A 24015-nucleotide genomic window follows, 5' to 3' on the forward strand; every position below is an offset into this window, starting at 1 on the left:
ATTTTAGCAGTCAAGTCCTTAGCAGCAGTGAGTTGGTCTTGTGGAAGCTACTTGGTGCTGCTTTCCTTTCAGGACCCTATTCCTGCAGCTGTGACTCTACCTTTCCTAGCCCTGAAGCAGTTGAAAGGAGGCAAGTCACTGTAAGAAAACAGTCTTTGGAGCACTCTTCTGTAAAGGTGCAGGCCATGAATGCTGCATGCATTTGGGGAAGTGGAAATGAGAAAGCAAGACAGTGGCAATAAACAGACATAACAACTAGCTGACTAAGCATGAAAACAGCAGGGGAAAACCAAAACGAGCATGGAGATGAAGAGCGCTGGAAATTAACTTCTGTCTCTTCTGAAAAAAGGAAGACTTGGGAGAAGGGAGAAATATTGTAGCATGAAAAACAGAAACTTGGTAGCCAGAAAAGCACTTCAAATTTGTTTTAATGCCATGTCATAACAAACCTGGATACCGCCTTTTGAGAGCATTCTTTTAACATCAGTTCCACTCATAGGTTTTATGAAGACGTCTTCAATTCTTGCTACTCGATGGTCAAACAGTTCTTTCCCCTGCAATATCAACAGCGTGAGACACTGCTGTTCAATAAATGTTCCTATACATAACAAGTATACTCTGACGTGTATCATTCTGTTGAACGTACTGAATGTATATAGAGGTGTCTACATGACATGTAAGTTTTAAAATGTTAGCTATAATCACAGTGCCATAATTATTTTTAAAAAATGAAAAAATGAAGATTTTCTCCTACTTCTTAAAGGAATAAAAGGCAGACTCCCAAAGTAGTCTATAAGCCAGTACTATTTTGCCAAGAATAATGTCAAAAGTACACACCACATTGAATAAGGTTTATATGAAGTCACTGCTTCTATAAAGTTGCCTTATATGATTTCTGATGTTAGCTTTCAGAACACTGAAAACATTTCAAAAAGTTATGTTTTTCTCCCCAAGAAGCTGTCCTTTTCAGTCTGAAAATATTTTGAAAGTAAAATAACAAAACCAACTCTTCATGGTGATCAGAATTTTTGAAAAAAGATGTCTTTTCTGAAAAGCATGCTATACTTACAGAGCATAAACAAGCAGGTAACAGCACACGTTTCTCTCTAAATCAAAAATACATTGATTCTACTTAAAGTCATGACGACTACTCCTACGCTAACTTATTCTTTGCATCTTTCAACACAAGTTTCTTTTCTGAGACTGCTATATAATACAAATTATATATTCTAGTGGAGGGTGTCCCTGCCTGCAGCAGAGGGGTTGGAACTAGATGATCTTTAAGGTCCCTTCCAACCCAAACCATTCTATGATTCTATGATTATATTAAGAGTTGGGTTTTTTTTTTCTTTCCAATTAGTAATTGTCTTATTGAGCTGAATGGGTTCTGCCACAAAGCCAGCATTTTACACAAAATGCCAGGCAGCGATTAGCTGGTGACAGCTTCTTGGTCAGAACTAACTTGGGCTGGATTGTAACTTGCTATGTGCAGGCTGGCCAGCCAGCCCCTGTACACCAGGTCCATTTTAAATGTCCGCTGACATCCTGACAAAGTAATCAAAGGAAAATATTAGAAGCAAAGAATGCTCCATTTTCCAAATATTTCGTGGAAAAAGTGTTGTGCTTTCTTGGTGTAGAGGATACTTTGAGGTCCCTGAACGTAATTTAAAGTGCTTTACAGTGCCTTGGTTTCTGTGATACTGGAAAATGGGTGTTGTATCAGGAGAGGAACTTGGCCAGAGCTCAATTATGAAAAATTACAGTGAATGTCTGAAGAGGACAGTGAAAAAGAGACAAAAGGAACACTATACTCTGACTATACTCATCAGTGCAAATCAGTAAAGCTTGTCTTGCTCTTTGCTCTGCAAAACAGCGACCTACCCAACCTGCTTGTAGTCTTGTGCCCACTCCAGAGTTGCACTTCCCGGGATGGTGAAGCGTGAGGACGGGGCACCTGCACAAGAGATGGGGGGGGAAAGGGTGAGAACGGCGGGGAGAAAGCCAGGCGGCTGGGGGAGGCCAGAAAGCGCAGACCTGAGGCACGGGGAGACGGACGCGAGGGAAAAGGCAGAGGGACGCGGGCACGGCGACCGACGGGAGGGCCGGGCCGGGCGGAGCGGAGGAAGAGCCGGTGGAAAAGCTGCGGGGAATCCGCGCTGCCCGGGACCGGCTGCCCCGCGGAGGCAGAGCGGCGGTGGGGCAGCCCGCAGACGGAGAGCGGGGGAGGGGGCGGGAGGGGCGAGCCCGTGTCCCGCAGCGGCAGCGCAGCCCCTCGGTAAGGGCACGGGCTGGCGGCGGGGAGGGGCGGGGAGGGACGGGCGAAGGGGCGTGGAGCCGGCGGCCAGCCCGCCCGGGCCGAGCGGGGACGGCGGCAAGCAGTCGAGGGAAAAGCGGAGCGCGGGGCAGCGAGAGGCAGCCCGCCCGCCGCCACCGCCGCCAGAGCCTGGCAGGGACCCCGCTCCTCCCGCCTCCCGCACACGCTCCGATCGCTTCTCCCCTCTAGGCTGCACCGCCCCCGGCTCCGTTTCACACCTCTCCCGGCGGCGGGGGCCGGGGCTGAGGCGGCCCCCGAAGGCAGCGCCATGTGAGCGGGACCGGCGCCGCCACCTCAGCGGGCACGTCCAGGATGTGAGGAGCCGCCCGGCCACCCCCCGCGCCGGAGACTCACCGGCGTCCAGCCCTGCCCCGGGCCAGTATGACCGAGGTGAAGGCCAAGGAGCCCAGAGCGCCTCCGCCTGCCAGAGACGGGGCGGTCCTGCTGCAGGGCCAGCCCGGCCGAGAGCCCCTCCAGAGGGACGCGGAGGCAATCGACATCTCCCTGGACGGGCTGCTCTACCCTAAGAGCAGCGACGAGGAAGAGGAGGAGGAGGAAGAGGAGGAGGAGGAGGAAGAGCCGCAGCAGCAGCCGGGGGAGGAGGACCGGGACTCCCTCTCCTACCGACCGGCGAGCGGCTCCCTCCCGGACAAGGTCTCCCTGGACACCGTTCTGGACACCTTCCTGGCGCCCGCGGCTCATGCCAGCTCCGCCGTGGCCGCGGCGCCCTGGTCCTTCTTCGGGGCGGAGGCGCCCGACGCCCCGATGAGCCGCGGCCCCTCGCAGAAGGTGGCCGAAGCCGCCCCGGGGGCGCCCGGCCCCTCGCAGCCCCCGCCGCGGCCCGCCCCGCTCTGGTCGGCCGGCGACGCCCTGACCGCCGCCGCTAAAGCGCGGCCGGCGGGGGGCGGCGCGGAAGGTCCCGCCGCGGCCCCCAAGGGCGAGGCCCCCGAGCTGGCGGCGCTGCCCGGCGGGGAGCGCGGCTTCGCGGGCGGCGGGGTCCGGCCGGAGGCGGGGGAGCCGGGGCAGGAGTACCTGCACGTGCCCCTGCTGCCGCTCAACTCTGCCTACCTGGCCTCGCGCACGCGGCAGCTGCTGGACGTGGCGGAGTACGAGGGCGGCGGCGGCGCAGCGGGGCCGCGCTGCTCACCCCCCGCCCCGGAGCTGGCGGGGTACGTCTACCCGCCGGCGGAGGCCAAGGAGGGGCACTTCGTCTACGGCGATTTCCAGCCCGCTCTGAAAATAAAGGAGGAGGGTCTCGGTCTCCCCACCGCTTACCCAGGCGGTAGGGCCACCCCCGCGGCGGGCAGCGCCGACTACCCGCAGCCCCCGCGGGCCGGGCCGGAGCCCTCGCTGGAGTGCGTCCTCTACAAGACGGAGCCCACCCTCCTGGCCGGGACCTACGGGCCGGCGGCGACGGCGCCCGACAGCCTGCCCTCCACCTCGGCCGCGCCGCCGGGCCTCTACCCGCCCCTGGGTCTCAACGGGCACCAGCCCCTGGGCTTCCCGGCGGCGGTGCTGAAGGAGGGCTTGCCTCAGCTGTGCCCGCCCTACCTCGGCTACGTTCGGTAAGGGAGGGCGGCCGGAGGCGGCGGGCGCCTTCGGGCGGGTGCCCTCGTTGAGGGGACGGGCCGAGGGGTCGCGCTGCTCCGCGGAAGAGGTCGGCGCTCTCTCCTCGGGCAGGGCGGCGGTGCGGCGGGCTGAGGGGTTGGCGCTCCGAGCGGCTGTGGGAAGGTGCAGAGGGAAAGACGGGCCAAGTTTTACTCGGCGAAGCCCCGTTGGAGTTTTTAGGCAGTAACTGCAGCCGCGTTTCCATTTCCTATGTTGTTGTGCACGCCTGGGTGTCCCAGCTCTGTGTGAGACCAGCACAATGTTAAGTTCGCAGCTGGCACCTCTCAGATCTTCCGGGCACGACAACGCTCAGGGAGAAGTTAGGGTTTTATCGCTGTGGTGGTTCAGTGCATCTGATGTCTGGGCAAGTGACCGGCTCCAGAGAGGGGGAGTGAGTGTTCTCCAGACTGCCCTCACTGACAGCGAGACAATATTCATCAACAGCTAAACATTCGCCAAAATATTATCCGCGATTTGGGAAAAAAACTAGTTAATTTCATACAAAAAACAAAACTGAAACGCTTGTATATTGATTTGTTAGAATGAATTGGCTTACTGTGATGCCAAGATGATGTGCATTATCTAGAAATGTATGCGAAAAAAATGTATATGCAGTACTACAGCGTCAACGGAAGCCCTTGATTTTTGTAAACCTAATGATTAAATAGGTTAGTATTTTTCTTTCCTTGGAGAGAAATTCGGAAGTACTTTGCACTTTCCTCAATGTGCCCATCATAGTTACTGATAAGAATGCTGCAGCTAAATGGGAAGCGGCAAACATTAAAATTTTTCTAGCCGAGATGAAACTTAGTTATTTCCCACGTGGAAGGGGCTTTTGAAATTCAGTTGACTTCTATTTGATTCTCTGTCTGTGCCATTCTGTGTACAGGAAAAAAGAGCATTAGTTAGTATGACTTCACTCACAAGAGCTGTTGATCTGAGGAAGATGAATATTTTAACAAAAGAGTTCCTAGATACACCTTTTGTAGCTAAAACGGTTTAAAATACTGCTGTGCTTTTTATCCACTACTTTTCTGTTTAATGACTAGGCAGATGTTACAAATGTGCCTTTTACCCTAGTAGAGACAAGCCCTTAAGCAGAAAGGCAGTCGTACTTTATTTTTTTCTTACCTTTCTGTAGCTTGTTTGCAAATTTAAAAAGGAAGTTTTTAGCATAAACCCGATTAATACAGGTAAGTAGTTAATTGTTGAAAAACTGGATATTTCACTTCTCAATTCTTTTTCCTTTTGAAGGCCAGATACAGAAGCCAGCCAAAGTTCTCAATATGGTTTTGAATCGCTACCCCAGAAGATTTGTCTCATCTGCGGTGATGAGGCTTCTGGTTGCCACTATGGAGTACTTACCTGTGGAAGTTGTAAAGTCTTCTTTAAAAGGGCAATGGAAGGTACTATATGATGCCATTGTTCCTAATTATCTGAAATAGATCTTTTTAGGCACTATTAAGGACATACTTTTTATTTATTGCTGATGTTTAAAAATGTTATCACTGTAGTAATGTTTTTGGTTTTGAGAACTGTTTAAACATCACAGTTAATACTAACTAAAGTCTTTCTTAACTGATTTTGCTAGTATTATTTGGTTTGCTTTCATTGTTTGCTATTTATTATTTACTGTTTATCAGTTAGTCTTTCTGAGTAGGTAGAGTTTCATAGAAGTCTTGTCTATTACACTATTTGTTTTAAAAAGTTTAAACGCTATTCAAAGGAAGATGTTGTGGGTATGAACTAGTGATAGGCAGATAAGAATTTATTTTGGCTTCATTTTGTTTTCAAAGTCATGGAATTTTTCTTGCTTACGAGATGCAGAATTTGGCTTCCTGAGATTTATGGAAGTATTTCAAGTTTCACTGAACTATTTCAAGTCATAATAATAAATGGATTTGACTTGTGTTCCAAATAGCCATCAAATTACAAAGTCAAACTGCAGGTTTCATAGATCAGTAGCAATGCCTATATTTATTTTTTTCTTTTTGGATTATGTTATATGCCTTGTCCATAAATACCCACTGAGATTTTAACTATGAATACAAGCGCAGATTGCTTTATATAGTTCAACTGATGAAGAGGTGAAACAAATCCTTCCACATTTTATGGTTTGTCTCCTTTTCTGATTTTTATCTGATCCTGTCAGAACTAGGATATTCAAATTTCTGCTCTGTATACTTAAAAAAATGATTGTTATAATGTATAGGAATTCTTAAAATAAAAAAAATACACATGAAAAGGGAAATGCTGTAAAATTAAAAGCTTGGCAAAATAGCGTAGCTAGATTTTTTCTTTCAGTGTGCTGTTACTTTCTACTTCAAGCGTATGCTCTTGTTCTTTCTTTAGCATGCTAGGTAGCGATGACGCTAGACTAGGTGGGCTACGTGAACTTTTGAGCTAGTGCCTCATTTTCTCTAATACATTTCATGGAATTCACGAGAAAGCCATCAGAAACATACGTGTTACGTTGCTAGGAAAACACTTGTTTCTTAAGTAACTTACAAGAATACATTTACGTTTCACTGACTGTGTTAACTGGTCTCTTGGTTTGGCTTCACGTGTTTTACTTTAGTTATTTTGGTAAATCAGTCACAAACTTTTAAAAAAAGACAGGGAGTTGAAGTTTTAAGAATGAGTGTAGTGTAATTTAGGAGTGCCATATTTTAGTTTTATTATTTACTTTTTACCTATACAGTAATATTGTAATTTTTTATTTGAATTTGATTCCATCACTTTTGAATTTCATCTCTTTCCTAAACTGGTATCCAGTTGTGTTTGTGCAGTAGGTGAACCTGCTCAAAAACATACCTTTTTACTGTTCAGCATAAGCATTTTAATGTTAAATGTTAAGAAGGCATATATAAGTTGGTAGTAGGGATATCTTAAGGCTATTTTCACTGATGATTTAATCAAAGTCTGTATTTGCAGAATCTTACCAGATTAAGAATATAGACAGAGGGAAAAACAAAAGGTCAACACAATTACAGAAACAAAATGCTTGTGTTTTACATAGCAACTTCATACTTTGCATTTTTAAATTATTCCGAAGACTGAGAGTATGGTGAGGAAGTGTGTTTGGGTTTTTTAGTAAGAATATTCAAAGAATGGACATCTACCTCAGACTACCTGGCTGTAACAAGAAAAAATACAGGTTATTGAGTCTTATGGGGAAGAAGGACAGGCATGAGCAGGGTGGGTATGAGCAAGATGAACAAATACAGTTACCTGGTTTTGTGTTGAAAGTGCAAGTCTACAGCGAGTTCCTTAAAGAGATGGACTTTTTATTTTAATGGAAGCATAGGATATAATTACTAGCATTAAAATAATCCTGTTTATGGATAGATACTTGATTTCACTTAGACTTAAAGTACTTTTTTGTTTATTTCTTATCAGAAATAAAGGTGACAAATTTCTGTAATTAGAAACAGAATATTTTAATTGTAAATGCCATAGAAAACAGTGGTTAAAAATTCACAGTGGCAATTGTATAAATTTGAGACATTTTTCTTAGGTAAAATGTACCCCTGCCCGTCATTTCTTTGAGTGGGAATGCATTATTTACCTTTTAAAATTTTTATTACTACCATAGACGTGAGTTTTTTTAAAATAATAAATAATGCCAATAAGATGTTAAACTTTGTGAATACGAATTCATGATCAAAACTCTACTTTTCATATACTTTCCATACAGTACTGATCACTATAAGAAGTTAAAACACAATTGGAAAGTTGCTACTCCTTGAGTTTTCTATATTTTTGAGAACTTTTTCATATGGTAGGAGGTTTTCAAGTTTGTAGGTAACAAGGTACATAGTACAGTGGTATTAAATTTGTTTCAGAATGTCTGTTTTCTATTTTAATTATTTCTGTAATCTCAGATATGTTGGATGTTTCAAATCTAACAGCCTATGTAATTGTTTCACACAAATTGTCCTATTCACACACCATTTATTTTACTCTTCCCCTATTGTATGGAAAAATACTGTATTCGTGAAATGCTTCCTTTGAGATAAAATGGACTGCTACATTATCCAGAAAACCCCATTTTTTCATCTGTAGTCTTTTTGAAATAAAACCAGAGCTTATTTAAAATACTCAGACTGAACAATCATTTGAAACTGTATAGGCGAACCTAGAAATGTTTGTATACGAAGTATGATTTAATCATACATTTGATTATAACTAGCAGATACACATACAGCTTAACAGGGGGTCAGAACTGTATGAGGATCACTAAGATGACAGTGTAGATTTACAATTAAATTATTTTAGCATGTTTGTTGGCAATGAATTCTTAAAAATATGTATATGATTTGGTAGATATTTTCTGTCTTTTCAGTTCTTGGCTCCCCATGTGTGCCTATATACGTAAAGAAAAGGATAGTGTTAATACAATAAGCATATTTTACTATAAGCAGAATCCTGAAGCAGGTTAATCAAAAATGCAGCTCCTTTTTTGGGGGAAGTCTACTATAGCAGATACAAAAAAATTTAGTTCTGGAAGTAGGTGGGGCGAAGGGGAGGAAAATGTAGCTAAGGGACAAAAATACTGATTTATTTTTTTAGAAACATTTATTTGCATTTAGAGGTGGTACATTTTCTGTTCTGATGTACTAGTCCATTGATTCACTTATTGTACAAACAAATCACAAGGCTTTTAAAAAGTGCTTTAAAGATCTCCTTTGGGTATAATGAAAATAACAAAAGTTACTGTTACTTATATTCGATTAAGAAATCTGAAAAGACAAAATTGAATTCAGTATGCTGATGGGGTAGTGCTGTTCCTGTCAGTGAGCTGAGAGTGACGGTTAGCTTGGAGTTACCAATCAAAAAAATGCAGGAATAATATTTAAAATGCTTTCGAATATGTAGAATTACTATATTTGCAAAGTAATTTGCTGTTGATGATGAGGCATTGTTTAAGTGCTACCAATATATCTGTTTCATGGTAAGAAAAATTAGGTGTGAAATTTCTAATAGAGCTTTAGGAGAATGAAGATTAAGAAATGAACTCTTACTTTTTTAGCACTACATTGTCAAACAGTCATTAATGATGTCTTAGAAAGATACCTTCGTGTAAAACCATGCAGGGCAACCAGGATCAAAATGCTTGTGTGACACCAGGGTAAAATTTCTATCCCGAAGAGGCACCCAGGGTGTCGAGTTTTGGGATTCTGGAGTTACACATCTCCTTTGTAGAAGTTTTACTAATGAAAAATTAAAATTATGTAGATCCTGAAAAAAATTTCAAGTGCTGTGTTTCCTGTATAAAGTCCCACTTCTAATTTTTGTTTTCTATTTATATAAAGCACTTGCCTTTCTTTGTTCTTTGTTTACATTATTGGCATCTAATGAAAAGTAGTTGCCTGAACCTGAAGAGTTTGAGGCCAACATAAATACATAATATTACAGCAGATGGGTCACAAAGTAACTCTTGGTTTGTTTAAATACTTGGGACCCCATTACAAAATTGATCTAATGATTGTATAGCAGATTTGTCCAGTTTAAATATGTGCTTCAAGCTAAGAGTAACAGCGCTGTACAGATAATAGCATCAGGGAACAAGCTCAACCATATGTAATAGCTAACACTTAACTGACAGAGTGTGAACTTTTTGTCTGAGACCTGAATTTGGCAAACTCTACCTGACAGAAAGTAGCGAAACAAGAGTTTTCATGGGCTGTAGATGGAGAGGTACTCGTGGAGGAATTAAAGAGCTACGTCTACACAGTAAGAGGGCTGACCATGACTTCAGCCAAACTTTCTGATAAAGTTGATCTGACTCGTGTTACCTATAGGCAGTTTTGTGATGACAGTGTGATTCACTATGTAAGTAGTGAAATACTACGCGTAAGGAAAATTGCTGGACTAAACAGTTGTGCTTTTCTATAGCTTAAGAATGTAAAATGGCACAGCATGCCAAATATTAAAAAAAATGCCAACCACTAATAGAAAGTCCTCTTTGAAAAGAGAATGAAATGCAATACTATAGAGACCCTTTTGGCTGTGAAATTGATGAAGCAGATGTAAAAAGTTCCTTTTTCTCATAACTCTGCAGGGATTTCCAATTTTTAATCCAACTTTCCAGGCTGGATCCTGGGATCAGAATTTGGTACAGCATGTACTGTAAACCCGATAGTGATGAAAGTTTCATGAAGCAGAAAACATACAAACTTACAAACCATACATATGGCGAGTTGAGATGAAAATGCTTTTCACTTAATATAACATTTAATATTATTAAAGTTCTTTTATTCTGTGCACCACCAAAATATGTTAATATACAGTGAGTGTATTTCCAAATTCAAATGTACAAAGTTACTTCACTGAGGGTCCTAAAATTCAAGTGGGAAATGTCACTTTTGTGAGAACAAAGAATTTGCATCATGAAAAGGGAAGGAAGAAAATCTGTACTGATACATTATTGTCTATCTTCATCATTCCTTCTGACTTCAGAGGTATTTGTTGTTCAGCCATTTGACAAACATTAATTTGATGAATTGATTCGTATGAGGCACAACAACTGAGTGAGCTAAGATTGCATTTGTTGTGGTACTTTGGCTGTTGTGCTGGTGCTGGGCTTCCTACTGCTCTCATTGTGACTTATTACTGGTTTCCTGACAGACATGGCTTGGAACATACTCAGCTGCAGAAATGTGAATTACTAAAATTTTCGGCTTAACTTTATGTAGTATTTTAGAAACAGTATTGAATGTTGTGTTGAACATCTTTTTACGTGGAATAGAAACTGTTTCAGGTAGTGTAAAACTGCTCAGTTTAAAGAGCACCAGCAACTGACTGGTCAGTGTTGCTAGATACTCCTCTGTTCTAATTATTTCAGATGTGCACAGTGTGAATAACCTGAGCTGCTCATCCTAAGTTCACTACAGTGAGTGGAGAGAAACAGGAACTTCTAGGAAGTAATTCGCTGACTTTAGATATCTACTTGGGATGAAAATAACAGTAGTCTAACAGTAACTGTTTCTCAGCACTGATTATAAAGGGAGTGTTAGGTGAGGATGTACACTGTCTGCTTTTGGTGATATGAATCCCACCCATATCGCCAAGGTAGCTAATACATTTCTATAGTATATAAAAGAAATATATACTTTATACTTTTTATATACAAGTATATAAAATACTTTGTATTATTTAAGTATTATAAAATATTATATACAAATAATACTTATTTTAAGTATTAAAATATTTCTAAATTATAGAACAGAAGTATATAAAATGTAAGTATTTATAGTCAAACTGCTAAAAATAGATTTAGGTCTGATGGTGTCAATCTCCTTAAGCTGTGTTACCTGTTCTACAGAGCTGATGGGGAATTAGTAAGAGGTGGTTCTTTAGAAACTGCTTAATGGAAGGACTTTACAAACGGTCATTTGTATGTGACAGTCTACCATTATGTGCAGTGATAGATGGATGCACTTCAGAGGTTTCCTGGTTATACCTAGTCACAGCTCCTGCATTTCTGCAAGTGGCTGTTGGTTAATATCAGTTAAGATCTGAGTACGTTCAACAACCTGGAATCTTTTGTAGTTAAAACGTAGAAAGAGTTACATGCAGGCATTGAGATCTAGGAGAATATTACCCTGTTCTTGTCCAGTTGTTATGATACCATCTTCCCTTATCCTCAAAGACAGTATTTCGTGTGGGATTTGTTGCACCAAGCTATGGGCATTTACAATGTTGACATCCATATTTTGGCCAATTACTTTAAAAATACAGTAGGCTGTTAACGAAAATTTAGACTTCTACCCCAGATAAACTGCATCCTAAAGGGCCTATTTTTCTCTCATGCCCAAGAAGGGAGCATATGCTACTTGTTTTGCTGAATGTCCACCAGTGAAATGAATCCCCTCTTTATATTTTTTTATCAGTTTGTTATCCATTGAGTGTTTTGATCAACAGGCAGCAATATCTGTTTTTTTGCACATTGCCTTTTTCTGCTATTAATGTTTCTGTTTTTTCTACCTTTATTATTCTTAGAGTGAGTGACCTTGTCCCACCAGTTCAGTTGTAGAACAAGTCAAAGAATAAGAGGAAAAAAACTTAACTGTGGCAATGTGCTGTAATACTTTCACTAAAATCAGAATGATGGAATGAATGACTGAAATACAAGTATAATGCTTCCTATGTTGGTAGGAGAATACAACATTCAGGGATAAGAAGAACAAATGCTACTTTAGTGATACATACCTCTGAAATAGTTGGAGTACTTTTAAAGTAGGTTTCGTGTTCAAATCCCGTGTTCTGTATTTATAAGAAATAGACCCCTTACTGATAAAAAAGCCGAGAGTTCCATCATTTTACATATTTATACGACTGATGAAGTTAATTACTTAAAAATGGTGACCAAGGAATCATTGTGACACAGTGCCATAAAAAGAACTGGAAACTCTGATTTGTAGAAGCCAGCATCTCCTTCTGAAAGGTATTAGCTGTAGAAAATGTTTACTGTTGTCAGTTCCTATACTTAGACTCAAAGACTGTATGCCTTTCAAGATGTTGCAGTGGTAAACAATCTGAGCAAACCAACTGAAAATCAATATGAAATAGTAATCCTGATTTTGCAGTTCATGATAGTTTCTGTGAAATAGGACTTAATTTTGCTACATTTTGTTTTTCTGTTTTGTTTTGGTTTTTTTCCTTGTTGGAAATGATGGAACAGACAGGGAAATTAAAAAGATTAAAAAACAGGATTGTAACTTTTAGCTCTGTCCAGAAATGAATGAAAACAGGATAGCTGAATTTAATTGTTCTGTTTTGTACATATCATAAAAACAATGTGCTCAGGTGCTGTCTGGAGAAGGGATTTTAGAAGGAAAAAGACAATGATGTTGCAGGATTCACAGCAAAAGTCAGGAAGATTTAGAGATCAGGATACAAGAGAAGGAAGGAGTCTGTCAAGGATGTTACAAACATTGGAAGTGGTTTGTTGAAGAGAGGGAAGGCAGTGCAAGAGATATGGTGGTTTGAAAGTGCTGCTTCCCTTCTAGAGAAACCAATTTTGTTTGGTCCACTTAAAAAAAAAACTTGACAGAGGACTGTAAGATTGCATGCTTAAAATCCACAGACAACCGAGTGGAAGAATACCAAAAGTTTGTTAGTAGAATTATGTCAAAAATTACTTGTAAATCTGTTCACCAAAGCAAAATACACACACACAAAAATACTAGGTTTGACTTAGGAATGAACATTTTATGGTTTTACATTCTTCTCAAACAAACCATTTTTACTCAACCCTTTTTTTCATCACATATAATTAAGGCAAAGGAATGAAAGACAAGCTTCACAAAGATGAAGGAATTACTAGTACCTGTTGTAATCACAAACCCTGTCACTGAGTACGTAGACAAGGTAAGGCAGTCTCCCAGGATATGAGAGCTATGTTCATCATCTCTGATGCCTGAAGGGAGTCAAACACACCTTTCCATCCTTGCAGCCAAACTGTTGGATGACTTGGGATGCAATCATTCTTTATTGTTTTCACTTTGAATTTTATTGTTACAAAGAAAGGAATTCCACATTATTCAGCTAGAAGAAGGTTCCAAGATGAAACATATTCACAAGTTACTGTGCTATCCACTCTTTCCCCTCTTTGGTCCATTGAATCCTAAATTCTTTGCTGTGAAGCAGATTTGCATCAGTAGCAGGTCTTTATACCGGTATAGACTACAGAGAAGTAGTCAGGACACCTGCTTAGGAATTGGGAAATGAGAATTTTATTTCAATGAGCAAAGAGGGAAATTGAAAGTGAGTCCCCTGCTAACTACTAGGCATTTTGTGAAGAAATTATGCATGGCAAGGTCAATGGGGGATGTATTTTTTTGTTAAGTGGTTAGTCTTAAGTCATTTCAGGGATTTTTTTATTTTAGAGAAAATGTTAGCACAGAAATGAAATTTGTATTAAATAATTAAAAAAACATTGAGGTGTGTGGAATCTTGGAGATTGTAATGGCATACAGGGACATGAAGGGTATATTTTCAGTATTACAAACTCTGTAGTATGGATTCCTAGTTCTCCAAGACCGAAGCTCATGAACCCACATAGAGGCAAATTCAACCCACATTTTCTGTTCTGCACATTGAAACACTGTAAATAGAAGAGTGGTTCATTTAGATCAGAGCAAAGGTTAAGTTAGCTGTGTTTCCCATTTCTGATGATGAACTAGTCTAGACTGTTTGCCTAGGTATGGAAACCTGACTGTCAGAGCAAGTACAGAGTAATCCTTAGCCTGGTTTAGTGTCTTAGCTTCCAGAAGTCAGTTTTACTCAAAAGCTACATCTGCACCTTTGTGTTTAGTATAGGTATACAGGTAAAGCTATTTTCCATTTTGCTTATTTTGAAATCATGTTTATTGTCAACTTCCACAAGAACCCCTGACAAGGAGTTCCAAATTTAGTTATGTTAAAAAAACAATTCCTTTGTTTTTTTAAACTTACTGATTTAATCAGTACTTTTGAAAAATATTATAACAGGTAAAGCATATTGTTGTAAATTACTGAGCAAAACTTGGAGGCTGGCTCTCAGGAAGCAAAAAGGTGACATTGGGAGACATTTCCAATAAAATAATTTACAAATACACGCAATAGGTATCTACAGTTTTTAGATCTAAAGCTAGACTAAATAAAACTCTGATATGTTTTGCAAGGAACAGTCCAATGGTGGGGATAGGATGATTTTATAAGAAAGCATTCCCAGTTAAGAGTGATACAGGGAGGCAGAATCACATATGGGGGAGAGAGAAAAGGTTTGAAAAAGTGCTTTCATTTGCACATGGGAGGAACAGTTTGCAACCAAGTGCTTTGCTTTTGTGCAGGGTGGCAGCAGTTCAGCACAGATGCACTCACAAATAACTGATTGCTTGCATCTCATACCCCTGGTGCAGATAAAGCCTTTTGTTTTCCATATTTTGCACATCTGCAAAATCTCTGCAACTCAGTAGTGTACTTGAGTGATTTTAAGTGACTTACAGCATGTCAATGAGCTAAGTTAATAGTGCAGTTTTTAAAGACACTGTGCGTGCTACTTTCAGCAGTATTTGAATTGAAATTTCTCAGCACTGGATTATGATCTGTGCAGCTTTACTGATAGGAGAACCTGTGATCATATTTGTGTGTGTAGACCATTGGCATTTTGACCATTTTCTATTATAAACCTGCCAGTATAGCAATAGTCATTACAGTACTTAAAATTCTGTTTGCCTGTTTGCATTGGGACTTTCACCTTTGCTAACACAAATGGACTTTGATGGAGGCTAAGAAAAATGCTATTCTACAAGAATCTGGAACATATGAGTAACAGATGAAACCATCTCTGTATTTTTTCCATAATCTCAATCAAAGCTAGGTCACAAGCTGATATGTTGATCTGTTGAGAGCGCGCTACAATGAGCACTTTCAAAAAGAGGTGAAAAGTAAACATATAGGAAACTTAACATTGAGTGAAGACTTCCGATAAAGTGGTAGTTGCCAGATTCATATTTTTGTAAGAAACACCAATATCAGTCTTTCCTTTCTGACCTGTGCTTTAGTGATTAGATGACTATTCTGTTTTTTTCTGTGGTTTTTTCCTGGTTATAACAACAGCAGTTATCTAAAGATATGAAATGGCAAGCTACCAATTGAACAGGAATTTTATCTTGACAGGAGTTGTTGGATACTTCATTAGTATGTACATCTAATATAACTGCAATGCTCACAGACTGAAACCAATCAGTTAAAATGTAGATGATCCTGAAGACTGAGATACAGCAAATGTATTTTCAAATAAATGTTTTAGCATCCCATGAAAACATTCCAAAGAGCTTCATTTGACTAAATATTGTTCCATAATTTTGAAATTAACCAAATATCTGGCATGTTTTCCATTTCTTATACAATCTGTCCTTCAGATGGTTGCTGCCACTTGAATATTAATGTCAAGCAAGTAGCAGTTTCTCAGAACTGAGCTCTGCACAATGGTAGAAATGGTTTCAGATGAGAATATCGACTCAAATTTATCTATAGATATGAGATCAGATGACTGAGAGAAAAAAAATTCCCTGACAAATGAGACTATGAAAAATGCTACGTAGGTGAACCTTATCTGTTTTCCAAATAAGTTGCAGCTGAATCAGAATGAATGGAATACACTTTGGGATGGGAAGTGCTGGGGAAAGATTGGAGAGGCAAGCAGAGTGGAAAACTCACATGAAGGTATAATTCAAGCTCAGGATATGACTGTGGCTTTTTTATAGTCCTGAAAGCAAGGAAGTGGTTGACAGTAAGAATCAAGAAGTACCTGAGATTTTATCACCATAATCTCATGGGAGGGTTGGGTTGGCAAGGTTTTGGCTTTTTCTTCTTTTTTTTTATGCTAGTATCACAGAGGCTTTATGGAAGAAATAAACTAGGTGAAGACATTATAAGGATTAGGTCATTGGTCATTATTAGATTTTTAATACAATTTATGAAATAAATAGGAATTAAATAATATTCACTTTTTGAAGATCGAATTCTTACTGTGCCTAAATTCTAAAAACAGACTTCATTTTTTCCATGGTATGCACTAGACAGAGAGATTATTTAATCCTGTGTAATCTTAAACTCTAGAACATGAGAACATTGAAGAGTAGTTTTTGTAATTTTGATTCATTTACAATTTGTTTTGCAAATGTGAAAAAGTTTTTTTTAGTCTTGGATTTATAATGAGCAGTTTGTGAGTTGTTATGTAATGATGAAGTAATTCATGCATTTTCAATTGAAATGGAAGTTGGACCTACTGATAACCCCTAAGTTATGAAGAGATTTTTAAGAGGTTTAGCTTAAATGTGTAACTGTATATTTAAAATTTTATAATGTATTGCACCTTTGATTTGTAATGCTTAATCGTAGATGCTTAATATTTAAATGCTATTACATAAATAATACAGGGTATTTAAATATGTATCAGTATAAATCAAGCTATTAACTTCTGGTTTTCCAGATAATTTCCTGTTCCAGCAGGAACAGTGCTGTCATTACTGCTTCTACCCAAACTCCTTAGCCTCCTTTAGGAGTTAGAGCATGCACTTGGCTGTTGAGTACGTAGTCCATTTTATGGTCTTGCAATGGACATGGGTTATATGGACTCAGACCGTGTTATATAGACTGAAAGGATGCCCTAGAAAAGACGTCCAGAAGAGATGCCTTCCAGGGGACCAAAGAAAACCCCCCAAACCAAGACACCCACAAACCAAACTTAAACTACGCTTCAGTGTTCCTCTGTAAATTAACTACATTAAAGCATCAGAATGCCACAATGCAGAGACAATCTGATGCTTCACAGATTTTAGTTAAACTAACAGTTCGAAAACTGTTGTTGCTTATTAAAAGACTGAATGCTTTTGTAGCTAATAAAGGCAAAGCAAGACGAGGAAAAACTGCAAATAATCCCAAGGAAAACATGTTCAAATTAAGTATTTTGCTTCCTGGTCTCCTGCCAAAAGCAAGACAGATTCTTATTAATTCAGCTACTTTTGTACTGATGTTTCCTGTAAGAAGGAATCCAGGATTAGAATTAATGGGAGAAAGTAAATAAGAATTTTTTCTGATTTACTGCATTACTAAATACTTTTCAAATGGTAAGCAATGCGTGATGCAACTGTTTTTATTTGCCTACTGTTTTCTGAAAAAAAACCAAAAAACAAAAAAACCCTTGTTATAAAAATGAATTTCAGGCAATCAGATTTTTTTCACTGAAACCAAACAAGTTGTTCTTAAGTTTGGGTAAGAAGTAAATTAATTATCTAAAAAAATGTTAGCATAGAAGCAAATACATTGTTTCACATGGTTTAGCACTAGCTCTTTTCTTTTATTAGAATAGAATGTTCTTTCTCCTGCATTTTCATCTGAGGATTTGTATTAACATATTTTGGTCACGTGCAAAATAAAAGAACTTTAATAATGTTAAACGTTATATTAAGTGAAAAGCATTTTCATCTCAACTTGCCATATGTATGCTTTGTAAGTTTGTCTGTCTTCCGTGGAGAAAAGTTATGGTGAACAATTGCTCATTTTACTATGTGCAGAGAAAGGACAGAACAAGGTTATGAAGAAAGCTGATTAAAAGCTTCTGTGTAGAATAATCATCTCAGATTTGTTTGCTACCGGTGACATCAGATGGTTAACTCAGAGTAATACTGATCTAGAAATAAGTGAATATTTAAAAGGTTTTGTATTGATGTCTGTTATATTTGGAGGTCCACGTCCACAATATTCCATGAAGGAATGTCCATGATATTGGTACTTCTGTAGTTTCTCCATACTTTTTTGATCTGTTTTGTTGCTCTCAAAGTATTTTTCTTTTTCGTACTTTCATGCTAGATACTGGTGAGAAACTGAAAATACAGAAATGAATAGAGGATGATGTGCACAAACAGGCAGGATTTTAAAGTTAAACCTTATAGAGTAAACCTGGGTTTAATTCGAAAGAATATGTGAAAATTATCTTTGATTTCTTCTTACTTATATACTTACTTAACTTTGTTTACTTATTCAAAATTAAAATATATCACGGAAAATACCAATACTATACTAAAGCATAAAAATATACTTTTTTCATTCTCTTCCAGTGAAATTTGGAAGTATAATTGAAGTTTGTGTTCAAAAGAATGTCAGGATATCAGCTGAATTTAATTTTTTGCTCTGCTGGAAGCTACATTCATTAAAATAATCCGTTTTAATATAGTGATGACAGATTGTTCCTAACTGAGTCCTTCAGAATTAAACAATAAACTAAGAGTTAGCCTAAACCAAAAAGTTACAGCCGCTTTCTATTTGTCCTTTTTGGCTGTGTTGACTGCATCTGTTCAGCTGGTATTTCAGCAGGTCTAGTACAAAAATGCTGCTCCATCAGAGGTAATTTACTCTGCTTTAAAGGGCTCTTTTTTGCACTGCCCCAACCTCTTCATTCAGTTTTCTGTCAGAAACTCCACATCAATCCAAGCAAAATTTACTTAAGTTCTTTAAAATCAGAAACAATAACTTAAAAGAAAAATAAATTTGAAAGAAACAAATCAGTCTGTCCTCATGCTTGATTTACTTAAGAAATATTGATAGTACAATAATTTAAGCAGTTCATAGTGTCTGCTAATTATTTTGGAATTTTGTAGATAGGGAGTTTCACTCTTAAACAGGCCAAATAAATTATTATATTTAAATAGTAACACACAATTATTTGAAAGCATAAAATGAAGGAGTACTTTAATGGTTCAAGTATACTTTTTTTGAATCCTCTGTTATTTTTGGAACATTTATATACAGAAATAATTTTGTCATGTTGGAAAATATGGTATTAATCCTGTTTTTCTCTTGCCTACAGGGCAGCACAACTACTTGTGTGCTGGAAGAAATGACTGCATAGTCGATAAAATTCGTAGGAAGAACTGTCCAGCATGTCGCTTGAGGAAGTGCTGTCAAGCCGGTATGGTCCTGGGAGGTGAGCTGTTTTTCAAATTTGATTCAGAAAAACAGGCCGTCAGGAACTACCTTCAATCTGTCAAGTTTAAACAACGTTACTTTGATACTGTAAATGAAAGAAACACATTAAATTGGTTTTGGTTTGATTTTTTCTGGGGGGTGGGTGGAAGAATTACCTGGTGTTTTAAAATTCTTAAAATTTTTCTCTAATGAGTCTGGAAACCCTGAAACAAAAGTACCTTTCTGTAGGAATCTCTCTCTCCTACTGTGTGCCCTTATACTCATTTTCTTGCAAGGGCAGGAATTGTGTGTATTTATTAATAATTTTGGATCAGAAAATTCGATTTAGGTAAAAAATAAGCAAATTGAGATTGACACTAAAATCAGGAATCAGTACTATCCTCTTCTGTTTTCTGTTGTACTCTCCATCATTACTTGGAGCACATGTCGACAAAATGATGTCCTTCTGTTCCACCAAAGAGGGCCAGGCAGTGGTTGCACCAACACTACAGACTTTGCATGCTAGATGCTGGGAGTTCCCATCTTTGTATTAGTTCTTGCTGTAACAGATTGGCTTTTTTATGTAACATTAATCAAAATTGACCACTATGACTTTGAAAACCCGCAGGGAGAAAATGGTGTATGATCAAGTAGTTACATGGCAAGTTTTGCTGTGCTAACATGCAGGAATGGTGCATATTTTTTCTGTATTTTTTTCATATTTTTCATGAGAACTTTAGCTATATAAAGTTTCGGATCAGCACAAAACTTGAAAATACATGGCTAAGACTATAAGAAAATGGATTTTTAAAGATTATAGAAAGAATATGTTCTCAAAGGGAATTAAGAAAAAAGGAAGGACAAAACCCTCATTTCTTTCTAATGTAATTTATTTTAGTGCATCAAACATCTCTCTTTCTGCATTTTATGTATTGTTTTTTATCCCTGAAGGATAAAGAATGGGCATTATATACTGTGCATAATTTCACTATCTTGCTAATCTGTGTTCATTCATAAGTTAAAACGTGTGTGTAGTTTTCAGACTGATACTTTGATTGCACAGCTGTATGCTTTCAGCTCCTGTAGTATTGTGTGGCGTTGGAGTGTTCTGCACACGTGGCCATTGTGTCATTCTTACATTTTATACTTCTATCAGCGATATAAATTGGTAGTTGCCTACCAGTGAGGAGCTGTTGCTGGCTCTCAGTACTTCATCTTCTGTAAGCAACAGTGCTGCAGCTCCAGGGAACAGCCAGAGGGATGAGAGGACGGAGAGGTGATGCTGTGGTATGGACTGTATTCTGTGTTGTACCTCCAAACCTCCCACGACCTTCAGCGCTGTCTTCTTTCAGGAGTCTTCTTCAAACTGCACCCCACAGCACTAGAGATAGAGTAATGAGAGCCATCAATCTAATTGGTGTTACTGCCTCTCCCTCCTTCCTGCACCTTGGTCAGTCAGTGCCACCTCTCAGTAAAAAAAATGGAGCTGACAAGCATGTTGGTGGCACTGGACTGGGGGAAGAGACGAAAGGAAGAGAACATGTCCTTTGGATCCTTGTCAGAGAGGAGCGGTGTTTTAGAGCTGGGGTAGGGGTGCATTAGAGAAACAGTATTACTACAAAGGCAGACTCTTCACCCTGAACTGGAAGGATTCTTTGTCCAGGTTGCAGAAGAGTTCCCCAGATTCGGAAGGGAAGAAAACCAAGGAGGCGGGTCCAGAGTGGGCTGTGGAAAATGTGTGTGGTAAGAATGGAGACTTGGGAAATGAGGAGGTGGCAGATACAATGTCTGTCTTGTAAAGTTTGGGGCAACTTGTAAAATTGTCTTGCAAGGTTTGAGCAACTTGATCTATGAAAGATGTCCCTGCCCATGGCAGGGGGAATGGACTAGATGATCTTTAAAGGTCCCTTCCAACCCAAACCATTCTATGATTCTAACCGGTGTAAATTAATACAGGTAAAAATTCATTCCTGGCTGTGAGTTTTGCACAGCCAAGAGTTTGATGATGGTCTAACCTGAATTTTTATGTATGATAGCCTTGATAACACCAATAACTAAACCCCAAGTATTTTAACATCACAAGCAGCACAGTTTCAACAAACAGATGAGTGTGTGATGATTCACTACCATCATCTAGTCCTTGTGCTTCAGCATTGTTCTGCATAGTAATTCTACATCAGAAAAGTAGCCAGAAGTCTTGATTCCATTCTACATTTTCCATACTTTTATGGATGCTAGTTTTCCTGGTGTTTCTTAATATATACATTTTACTCTGGGTGTAGGTACCTAAAATGGAATAAGTTGGACACTTTTGCTAGCTATATTTATGAGACAGTATGTCCTTGTTAGTGTGTCCTCATATGAGGATGTTATGTCCTCAGACTTGAAACCAAAACCTGAGGATTAAGGTGCTCTGACTCTTTGTTCTTTACCATCATGTACGAAGGGAGTAAAAGCTGCTTCTTTCTCTTTGGATCACCTTTTTTTCTCAGCTAACATTAAGCAAGTGCGAATAGTTTCTTTGTATTTAGAGCTAGGTTGTTCTATCTAGCCAGTTTGTTGTGTTGTTTAGCCTTTTTGCACACATACCTAACCAAAGCTGTCTTCCATTTTTTGAGGACGCTATTCCAGTCTGATTCCTCTAGTTCTGAGAGGGCCATGGGATCTCATCAGATCCCTGCCCTGATACCCCCATGGATGGGGTAGCCATCTTCTGGAAAGAAGTGATCTGGCAGCAAATAGGAAGAAGAAGAAAACATTGAGGCAATAGAAACAAGGAAGTGTAAAATGAACTGTGGCATCTCTAGATTTTCATAGCTGCATCGGATTGAGTATTTCAGGGCTCTTAGTGATGTCAACAGTTCGGGGGGATTAGGAAGCTAATTATTCTACACAGATTGAAATGGAGTGCTTAATACTGAAAGGGGAAGAAAAAAAAATGTAGGCAAAAAAAGATGAGAACTAGAGTGAGATTATATTATTTGTAAATGAGGATTTAAAATTCAAAACAACAAAAAGACTCGATAGATTGTTTAATGCTCTTTCTGCTGTTACTATCATCTTTCTTTTTACTGTTCTGCCATTTCTTACACTTCCTTTTTTGTATCCCATGAGCAATATTTCCTACCCATGATTTGCCATGCTGATAACACAATATGATTCATATATGGGACACTACGAGTTTAGATAATTTTGCCCAGGATGTAAATGTCCATAAGCAAATTTCCAATTTGTGGAACAAATTACATACTTAGATACATCCTTGAATATTTTTAATGAATCAGAATTGTCACTACTTTAAATTTTCCTATGTTTATATTTTAAGATTTTTCTGTGCATTTTCTGGTTTCTGCCATTCAGAACTTACATAGATACACTTTTGGTTTTTTACTCCTGCTACTTAGTTTCTTAATGCTAACCTTCAGTTACTGAACAGACCTCCAATATTGCTTAATCAAGGTAAGAAAGACTAAGATTTTACAGGATGTTACCTATAAGATTCTAAAGATTCTTATTACAGTAATTAAATTAAACTTATTGCTGGGAGAAATACACTTATCTTCCACTGAATGTTATGGAGTGGCAACCATATAGATAGAGAATACTATTATATTACATTGACAAGAGTTCCATTTTTTTGACCCTAATTTCAAAGTGATTAAATAAACCTAAATTGTTTTAAAATAAATTGTAGTCAGCTTTAAATAAATTATAGGATAGCAAGGAATAGCTTTAGTAACCGATTTCGCTATATGGACTCTTTCTTCTTTCTTAATATATACAAAGTAAGTAGCAATGAAAACATATTTCATAATTCCTTAGTTATCATTCTCTGTGGGAGTGTTAATTGTCTTTGAATTTTATCATCTCATAACTGGACACATTAATCAATCCCCTTTCTGACCTTCTACCTAATAAGATAGCAGGTAGCTGTGTTAGGTCCTGGAATAAACAGGTACCCACCTTTTTTACTGCCTATGAGTGAATCTGATGTTCCCAGGCTGACTATCACAGATTGCTTGTTCTGCTGTATTGCTAAATTATTGCTTTCTTCATTGATTCAGTCAGCTTTCAGTCCACATTTCAATGATTACATGGAGAAAAAATTTATTCCATTTTCCAGGTAATATTTTCTGAGGTAGTATCAAAGGGTTTATTAAAATCACGATGTATTACTTCTGCTGTGCTGCTTTGTTCCTTTATTTTGTATACAGCCTCCTAAGGTGTTGTCTTGGGTTCGGCTAGGATAGAGTTAATTTTCACCTAAACCACGACAGGTGTACACAGCTTGTTCCCCTACACGAAACATAAGAGCATAGTGACCTTAAAGTCAGAGCCATAGTGTTCTGTCGGGAATAATAAACCATTGACATTTTTCACCTGATTACAGGGTATGGAGAAAGACAGTGAGATGTTAGACTTTTACTAGAAACCCAGCCATTTTAGTATGAAATGTCTACTATCAGTAATGTCTGATTGGCAGTACAGTTCTGTCTTCCTAGTTAAAAGAATATTAAAATACAGAGTTATGTATTAGGGATAAAATCATAATATATTTGCTGATGAGATTAAGTAGATTTTATTTTTAAATTTTCTCTATGTTTTCTAGGTACATGTAGTACACAAACCCTATA

General features: G+C 39.0%; 1 protein-coding gene across 2 annotated transcripts in view; it reads left to right on the top strand.

Moving 5' to 3' along the window:
• Nucleotides 1-2537: 2537 nt before the first annotated feature.
• PGR (progesterone receptor) overlaps nucleotides 2538-24015 on the top strand; it is a 40268-nt gene continuing 18790 nt past the window's right edge. For both annotated transcript variants that reach the window (XM_054801543.1, XM_054801552.1), the window contains exons 1-3: nucleotides 2538-3879; nucleotides 5177-5328; nucleotides 19284-19400. In XM_054801543.1, the coding sequence (XP_054657518.1) occupies nucleotides 2696-3879; nucleotides 5177-5328; nucleotides 19284-19400 (1453 nt within the window). In that variant the 5' untranslated portion in view covers nucleotides 2538-2695. The remainder of the gene's footprint in view (nucleotides 3880-5176; nucleotides 5329-19283; nucleotides 19401-24015) is intronic.

This window comes from Grus americana, chromosome 1 (assembly GCF_028858705.1).
Source record: "Grus americana isolate bGruAme1 chromosome 1, bGruAme1.mat, whole genome shotgun sequence".
NCBI lineage: Eukaryota > Metazoa > Chordata > Aves > Gruiformes > Gruidae > Grus > Grus americana.